The sequence below is a fragment of the Euprymna scolopes genome, chromosome 36 (genome assembly GCF_053919585.1).
Source record: "Euprymna scolopes isolate OS-2025 chromosome 36, ASM5391958v1, whole genome shotgun sequence".
Lineage (NCBI taxonomy): Eukaryota > Metazoa > Mollusca > Cephalopoda > Sepiida > Sepiolidae > Euprymna > Euprymna scolopes.
In genome coordinates this window covers 32,516,616-32,525,862 of record NC_136517.1, presented here as the reverse complement: position 1 = coordinate 32,525,862, position 9,247 = coordinate 32,516,616, and the positions used below count along the sequence as shown (strand labels likewise).

The window sequence follows — 9,247 nt, the reverse complement described above, 5'->3', positions numbered from 1 at the left end:
TACACATTCTTGTTTATGCACCCTTGTCATTGTATACTTCTTCATGTCAGCCATGATGCTGATTATAGAAAAATTAAATTTATAAAATTGTCTGTAATAAGTTCCATTTATAAATTTTATATTTTATAATTTCGAATTTTCCATGTCTTAATTACAGAATTTGGAGCCCATCATGAGTATAAAAAAAAGAAAGTATGATCATTCATATATTGAGTATGAATTCACATCTATCGTCATCAATGGAGAAGAATGGCCTCAATGTGTTATTTGTAATAAAGCTTTGACAAACGATTCTATGAAACCAGCAAAGATGAAGCAACATTTACAAAATGTTCATCCTCAACATAAAGACAAAAACAAAAACTTTTTTGAACGTCATGGGAATGCTGTAAAAAAGATGAGGATGGTATTAACAGATTTTAAAGAAAATAAGCAGAAAGTTACTGAAGCTTTTTATTTTGTACCTCTTGGAATAGCAAAGCAGAAAAAAAACGCATACAATAGGGGAAAATTTGATTAAGCCTTGCTCTCTCAAAATGGTGGAAATTGTGTTGGGAAATGAAATGAAGAAAAAAATTGCAGCGGTTCCACTCTCAAACAATACTGTTCAAAGGAGGATAAGCGATATGGCCAATGACATCAAGGATCAAGTTGTGCAAGAGATCAAGTCTTCAGCATTTGGATTATTTTCAATTCAACTTGATGAATCAACCGATGTGGCATCATGTTCCCAGTTGATGGTGTTTGCAAAGTATGTTCATGCAGGTTTATTTAAAGAGGAGTTTCTTTTTTGTTCTCCTCTTGAACTAACGACCAAGGCCTTAGATATTTTAGAAAAGGTTTCACTTTTTTTTGACTCAGAGAATCTTTTGTGGGATAATATGTTTGGGTGCTGTACAGATGGAGTACCGGCTATGTTAGGGACAAAATCAGGATTCCAAGTATGTGTGAAAAGGCGAGCTCTAAAAGTGAAAGGCATTCATTGTATGATCCATCGTCAGGCACTCAAAGCCTCAAAAACACTTCCAGCTCCGTTTGAGAAGGTTTTGGATCAAATAATTCAAATTGTGAATTTTGTCAAAGGAGGAGCTCAAAACTCCCGACTTTTCAAGCAGTTATGTTATGATATGGATGCTACTCATCATTCACTTCTTTTTCACACAAACGTCCGTTGACTGTCAAGAGGAAATGTAACTGAACGAATATTTCAGCTTAGGAACGAGCTCAAATTGTTTTTCGAGGTTAAAGGTAAGACTGAATTTCTTGCCTGGCTAAACAATGAAGAATGGATCATGTGTCTTGCTTATTTGGTTGATATATTCGAGCAGCTGAATAAACTGAATCTTCAGATGCAAGGAAGGAATACAAATATTATAAAATTCGTAGATTCCTTGGGAGCTTTTATGAGCAAGCTTGAAAATTGGAAGAGAAAAGTCAATACAAAAAATGTAGATATGTTTGAGAAACTGATACCCATTCTTGATATTTGTGGTGAAGATAAGATGCTTCCACAATTTGGAAAAAATGAAATTTTGCAGCATTTGACGGCACTGAAAAATGAATTCAGCAGATACTTTCCTGAACTTGGTGATGATGAATTCGATTTAGTAAGAAACCCATTCAAATTACCAGTTAAAAGAGTTCCAGATGATTGCCAAGATGAATTCCTTGAGCTAAAAACTGATTTGGAAGCAAGAGATATGTTTGATGAAAAATCAATAGCAGAATTTTAGCCCCTGATGTACGAATCCTACCCAAAAGTGTTGGAAATAGCTATTCGTGCATTGCTTGTATTTGTCTCGACATATCTTTGTGAGTCAGGCTTTTCAACTTTGTTGCAAATTAAAACAAAGCAACGCAGTAGGTTAGACGTAGAAAACGACCTGCGTTGTGCCCTATCAAGCACTCCTCCGAATATTTCAGAATTGGCCAAAGTAAAACAGTCACAGTTTTTCTCATTTCATAAATCGTAATCTTCTGAATGAAATTGATTGCAGATTTTAATTTCTATTTATTTTACTTATCTTTTTAAATTGCATTAGTTTCATTTTTGTTTTTTAAGTAATTCATTATAAATGAAAAATAAATTCTGCTTTTATTTCTATTTTCTATATCCATCAATATTTTCAATTCGCATTTAATTTATAAAACTCAATTATAAACATAAGCCATGTATAATGTTGTGAATGTATATATACAAATTAGGAAAAATAAAAGTTTTTTTTGTAATTTAAAAAAAAAAAAAATTTTACACAGTGATCACCACTTATCAAGGCCCGGAAGCCACTCAGGGATAAGGGTTATTGCAAGTACATTACGTTAGTGTGGAGATTTGATGAAGTGTTTACTTAAGGGGGCGGTTTATTAGGAATTTGTTAACATTGGACTTGAAGACATCCAAGTTGTAGTCCGGTGGGAAGCAGGCAGACGGAACAGAGTTCCACAGGCGTGCAGTTCTAAGAAAGAAGCTTTGTTCATGGAATCCACGTTTTGATTTAGGCACAGATATAGAGTGGGGGAAATTTTTCACAGTGGATTCAGCTAGACGGGTGTTTTTCGTGAAAGATTGGCGAGGGGGGACCAGAGATTGGAGTTCAGAGGAGCACCTGCCATGGAAATAACGATAAAACAAGGATAGGCTCGCAACGTCTCTTCTGTGGGAGAGAGGTTGCAGGGTAGAGAAAAGGGCATCCTCCCCCTAAGCCATGAAGTCTATTTTGTACTCTGTCAAAGCAGAATAGGCTGTTTTTAGCAGCTCCTGCCCAGATATGGCAACAGTATTCCATCCTTGGACATACTTGGCTTTTATATAGATAGAGAATTGCATCAGTATTTGCATATTATTAAGAATTCATTTTTGAAAAACATTTTTTGGAAATGAGGGGGTGAATGAACTTTTGACAAATGGTAAAAGGGATGCATGGGTCAAGCAAGCCTAAGAACCACTGTACTAGAAGATGTATCTGACCTTGCCTGGTATTAAACGTAATGTAATGCAATTTTAGTTTTGTTTTCACTTCTTATAAGTAAAAAAAAAAGTAGCGAGCTGAGATTAAAGGACGTGGAAAACATTTTTATCAGGAAAAAAAGGAGCTATTTAGGGGGTCAAAATTGAAAAATTGGTACTTGGGGGGGGGGCGTCATCGAATTTTTATCTGTCTGCCAACTGTTTCACGAGGTTTGAAAACACACTTCAAAGAACGTAGCAAGCTGGCCTAACAGTTATTGAACTTGACTCACTGTGTGTAGGTTTTAATTTCGATCTCAGCTCGAGTATTTTTGTTATTATTTATAAGAAGTGAACTGCTTAGAAAAAACAACATAATACTTGTATGCACATGTTTCAGCTTTTTTCTATTTTCTCTTTACTTCATTTTTTTTTTAAGTATTTAACTTTACGTTAAATACCAGGCAACGCCGGGTATATCTTCTAGTATATATATATATATATATATATATATATTGTTTTAACAAAAACCCTGACTTGAAAGAATGGGTTGATAGCAACAAATACTGTATTTCATCGTTAGTTACAATTGTTTCAAGACTATTTGGAAAAATTCAAATATTATGTCGTTTGAAAATTTTCACAAGAACAGCCTTTCTTCAGACTTATTGAATAAGAAACACTTTAACAATAAAACATTATGGAAACCATTTCCCTTATAAGGAAAGAAAACTAGCGAAAGGATTTTACCTATATCGCATCCTTGCACTATATATATATATATATATATATATATATAAGAGCAAATAGTTAATAAAACATGTTAAAAAAGCACTTTGAAAAAGAGTTAAAAAAACATATCTAATCTGAAAAGGAAACATATAATAAGTGGATAGTCCTTAATCCGCGGAGTTTCGAAGAAATACTTCGCTTATCATCAAAGGGTAGGAATTAGCAAAATGCAGGATCGGATTTTGCATACAAAAGTATTTAATGAAACTACAAGTAAGTCAAAGATCTTACTCGATAACAAAAAGTGAAGCAGAGGGAACATGGTGAAGAAAAAGGTGATTTCACGTGAATGGATAGTCTGGTGAAAGGTTAAGTATCCAATGACGTATCTAAAGTATCTATTTTTTTTTTATTTTAGTTTATATATATATATATATATATATATATATATATATATATATATATATATATATATATATATATATATATTAGGGATGAAATGTTCGCCTTATTTGAGAGTTAACTTAAGGTACGTGCAAAATGAATGCTGGTGCCCAAAATGTATAAACATTTGCACCCCTTCTTTTACTTAAAAATTCACCAAAAATCAGATTAACCAATTTTAATGAAATTTTCGGTATTTATCAAATAACGACCTAAGAATATAATAAACTAATTATTTTTATTTGAATCTCAGTGGAAATATATTATTTTGGTTAAACCAAAAATACATTCACTAAATATTAATGTTATGGAAATATATTATTTTGGTTAAACCAAAAATACATTTACTAAATACTAATGTTATGGTAATATATTATTTTGATTAAACCAAAAATACATTCACTAAATATTAATGTTATGGTAATAAATTTTTTTGGTTAAACCAAAAATACATTTACTAAATACTAATGTTATGGAAATATATTATTTTGGTTAAACCAAAAATACATTTACTAAATACTAATGTTATGGTAATATATTATGTTGTTTAAACAAAAGCAACTTTACTGAAGGTTTGGTTTTCAGTAGTAAAAAAATTGATGCACTTTTTTTTTTTTTTTTTTTTTTTTTTTTACTTTTTATGAAAATAAAGCATCGTAATTTGTGAAAAAAAAAATTGTCAGGAACATAACGAAAAAAACCTCTAAAGTCCGTAGTAATGAATTCTATATAACCTGGCGAAATATTATCATTAAATTAAGCATCGTTCATTTAATATTTGCACACAAAAAATTATATCTGCAAAAATTATTTCTACTTTTTTTTTTTAATTATATGTTTCACATAATTTTTATATGTAAGATTCTAATATTTTCCTATCTTGAATGAACATGAAGCTTTCGGTGTAACATAATTTTATATAATCTTGAACATTTAAAAAAAAGTGTTTAAATTTAAAAGCAGAAACACATAAAAATAATTTAAAAAAAATGGTAAAATTATACAAACGTTCATGGTAGGAATATACGGGTGCATGGCTTGTGACAAAAAAGAAAACAAAACAAAACCAGCACCCCTTACCCCCCTCCTTATATCTGACGTAATTTTCAGACAGCTTTTTGACTTTCTGACATGTTGGGCTTCTGTAGAATCCACACTTAGACGACTTTTCGTTTGTTGTGATTGTGCAAAGCCACAATCTCTCGCTTTCGGGGGCTAATTAAGCTTCTTTTTTTTTTTTTTTGTATAAACATGGCGTTTTTTATTTAATTCAATATCTTAGGACTTTACTAATTATTTTGAAATATACACAGAAAACTTAATATTTATCTTTCAAAAGATTTTTATAAGGAATTTATTTAACTCCAAAATTTACTTGAAATTTTTCAGTTTCCGAATGTATCTGTGAAAACATTTTTCATTATAACTTTTTTTTTCATGTGTACAAATATTTTTCCCCTATTTGGAAACCAACTTTAGGCTTTCATCCCCCAAATACCGTCCAAAAGTAAACAGAAACCTACAAAAGATTATGATAAACAAGCTTTCGATTCTATGCCCCCCCCCTTTTTCCCCGCCATTATTGCTCATATCTAGTTAGTAGAAAACGAGTCTAACATTTTTCCAACAACATTTTAAGGAAAGGCGCAGAAGATACAATAATGTGACTGACGGGGCTCATCAAAACCATCAATTCCGGAGCTTCTCCAGCCACTGATTTCCTTCAACCTGATTGAGGGTGGGAGTCCTAGGGTGGGGGAAGGAAGAGTTCGAATACGTTGGTCAGACGATCCTTTGATTTTTTCCCCCAGTAAAACAATCTTGTAAGGGAGACAATTAAAAATGAGTTGTGTCCCTTGATAAGGATGCAATTCATGGCTTCGTTCTTATTATATGTCTAGCCATAAAATTTGCACACACACACACACACACACACACACACACACACACACACACACACACACACACACACACACACAGGTTATCCATTCATACGGATTTTGTGCACATTAAAATGGGTTCAATAAGAATATTTTTCCCTCGTTGTGCCAATATTTTAATCGTTTTTAAACGTTAATAAATTTATTTTAGTGTCCCATACTTTTGACACATTCAATAAGTCCCCCATTAGAACTCTTTATTTTCGACATAATATTATTTTGTACGCTATCGATTTTCTCCTGATGAGATGATAGCCGAAAGAGCTCTTAAGAAACTTCCGCCTATTTTATTCAAAACTGTATATATATATATATATATATATATATATATATATATATATATATATATATATATATATATATATATATATAATGATCATATTATCAGTAGCGTGAAAAAATTATATTTAAACAAAAATGGACATTCATGGTATAATTTCTTCTACTGTCATATACCATGTTTATGGACGCAATGAGTAAGTTCCGAATCTTGGCATGGATATACTTATTATTATCTAACCATGCCGATAACTCACAGACGATAAAACAACTGTCTATAAATGATTCTATTATATATCTCGAGCACGTGGTTCAGTGGGGGAAGACGTGGCTGGTTACCTTTAATGCATCCAAAACCAAACTCCTATCCTTACATCATCAACGCTCTGATCCCCAGCTGGCATCAATTGAGATGGATGGCTCTCGTCTGGGTGAGGCCCCGTGTTTTGACAAGCTTCTGGGTTTGACCTTTACTCCTGATCTGAAATGGAACACATGCATCAAGTCTGTTGCCAAGGTCGCTGGAAAGATGATGGGATCCTTCTACCGCTCCAGAAGATATCTCACTACTGATGCAATTCTCTATCTATATAAAAGCCAAGTACATCCAAGGATGGAATACTGTTGCCATATCTGGGCAGGAGCTGCTAAAAACAGCCTATCCTGCCTTGACAGAGTACAAAATAGACTTCGTGGCTTAGTGAGGGATGCCCTTTTCTCTACCCTGCAACCTCTCTCCCACAGAAGAGACGTTGCGAGCCTATCCTTGTTTTATCGTTATTTCCATGACAGGTGCTCCTCTGAACTCCAATCTCTGGTCCCCCCCCTCGCCAATCTTTCACAAAAAACACCCGTCTAGCTGAATCCACTGTGAAAAATTTCCCCCACTCTTTATCTGTGCCTAAATCAAAACGTAGATTCCATGAACAAAGCTTCTTTCTTAGAACTGCACGCCTGTGGAACTCTGTTCCGTCTGCCTGCTTCCCACCGGACTATGACTTGAATATCTTCAAGTCCAACGTTAACAAATTCCTAATGAACCGCCCCCTTAAGTAAACACTTCATCAAATCTCCACACTAACGTACTGTACTTGCAATAACCCTTATCCCTGAACGGCTTTTGGGCCTTGATAAGTGGTGATCACTGTGTAAAAAAAAAAAAATGTAATTCTAGATGTACCCGTGACCCGTTGGGTCACATCCACTACAAATACAACAATCCTACTATGATTGCATTTGAACATGTATGATTTGTTGAGTAATGTTGAGTAATGTTGAGTAATGTTTCTTTCATACCTAAAAATAATATGTCTCCTTATGTCTTTATTATTCTTATATAAGATATAAAGCTTAAGCGACTGGTAATTTTGCCATCGAAGTAGCAGATGTGATCGTGGTGTGTACAGGCACTATGTAAATTAGATGGTAACATTTAATTAAGAGAGTCACTCTTTCTTTAAATGCTGACGGAGACGTTAAGATGTTTATATTTATAGTATTTTCATCCTAAACAAGGCACAGTGTCACTTTGATTTAGGGGGCTACTATCTGGGACATAATTTACAGAGATACTGTAGGGAGTTGAGCAGCAAGATGTCCGTTTTCATTAGATTTGAACTTCTGCATGTCAGTATAGTCAGGGAAGCAGAAATCCAGGATTAAATTACAAAGTCTAACAGTCCCAGGGAAGAAACTATTAGGGTAAAAGGCTTTCTGGCATCTGTTTTTTTTTTTTTTACACAGTGATCACCACTTATCAAGGCCCGGAAGCCACTCAGGGATAAGGGATGGGGATCTCTACTGTGTATGAGTGAAATTTTGCTGCCTGTCAGGTTTGTCGGGGGTATTTACGTCGAGGTGGGTATAAGGGCTTGTAGTTTTTTTTTAGATCACCTATCATTAAAATAATTGTAGAACAGGCAGAGGGATCCAACATTTTGTCGATGAGACAGAGGTTGAAGTTTAGCTGACAGTGTGTGGTCTATTAGGTTGGCGACTCTCTTTTGAACCCTAAGAGTGAGAGACTAGTAGCAGATGCACCAGCCCGAATGTGGCAGCAATACTCCATACATAGGCGAATGGTAGCCTTGTAGAGGCGTAAGTAACTTTCTAGCACGGTAGGGAGAGCCTGCCTTATTTGCAGCAGTCTTAGCAATGCCCTCAATGATTCTATTCTGAATACGTAAGTCTAGACGTAATCATGACCCGTTGGGTCACATCTAGTAGCAATATTTATCCCACTTTGATTGCATTCGAAGATTTATAATTTGTGACGCATTTGTTAAGAAATATTAAAGAGTAGTTGAATTCATATAGAATGAGAGCAGGCATAAATGGCTAAGCGGGTTAGGGTTAGGTTAGGGGAATGTGTAGTTTGTTTAGTTTATTCGAAACTAATGCCAAGTCGACCAATTTATAATTGTGTTTGTGTTCAAATATAACTACATCCTACGACTACAGTATATTTTGAGATTAATTTTTGCTTGATTTAAATAAATTCTGTTAAGATTCCTGAGTTAGATTTACTGATTTCCGCGTTCGACAAGACGCATTTGAAGCAGGTCGTATGCTACATCGGCCGAAATGTTATGACATTAATATCTAAAATGAGTAAACTAAAAAAAAAAAAAAAAAAAAGTCATACTTAAAAAGTTATCGATTCCCTTATATGCAAATGCTTCTTTTTTTTAACTGGGTTTACGTTTGCAAGGGAGGCAACTCTTTCTTATAATATACAGATTGATTTCCCTTTGTTCAATGTAAATTGCAGTTGCGAAATTAGATCAGAAATGCGGAAAAATCATCAAACGATAATTTATTTTCGCAAAGAAAAACTTTTATGAAGTTTTTTTTTTTTTTCTAGAATCGTCCCTTTTGAGGTGTTGCAGCTGCTTCAGGACTTTCT

The 9,247-nt window shown here is 33.9% G+C and overlaps 2 protein-coding genes across 2 annotated transcripts; both read left to right on the top strand.

The window, feature by feature from the left end:
* Nucleotides 1-536: 536 nt before the first annotated feature.
* LOC145260209 (protein FAM200C-like) lies at nt 537-1,175 on the top strand. Its single transcript, XM_080118034.1, has one exon. The coding sequence runs from the start codon at nt 537-539 to the stop codon at nt 1,173-1,175; it is 639 nt and encodes a 212-aa protein (XP_079974160.1).
* Nucleotides 1,176-1,292: 117 nt separating this feature from the next.
* On the top strand, nt 1,293-1,733 carry LOC145260208 (zinc finger BED domain-containing protein 5-like). Its single transcript, XM_080118033.1, has one exon. It carries the CDS (start codon nt 1,293-1,295, stop codon nt 1,731-1,733), a length of 441 nt encoding a protein of 146 aa, XP_079974159.1.
* The last annotated feature ends 7,514 nt before the right edge of the window (nt 1,734-9,247 follow it).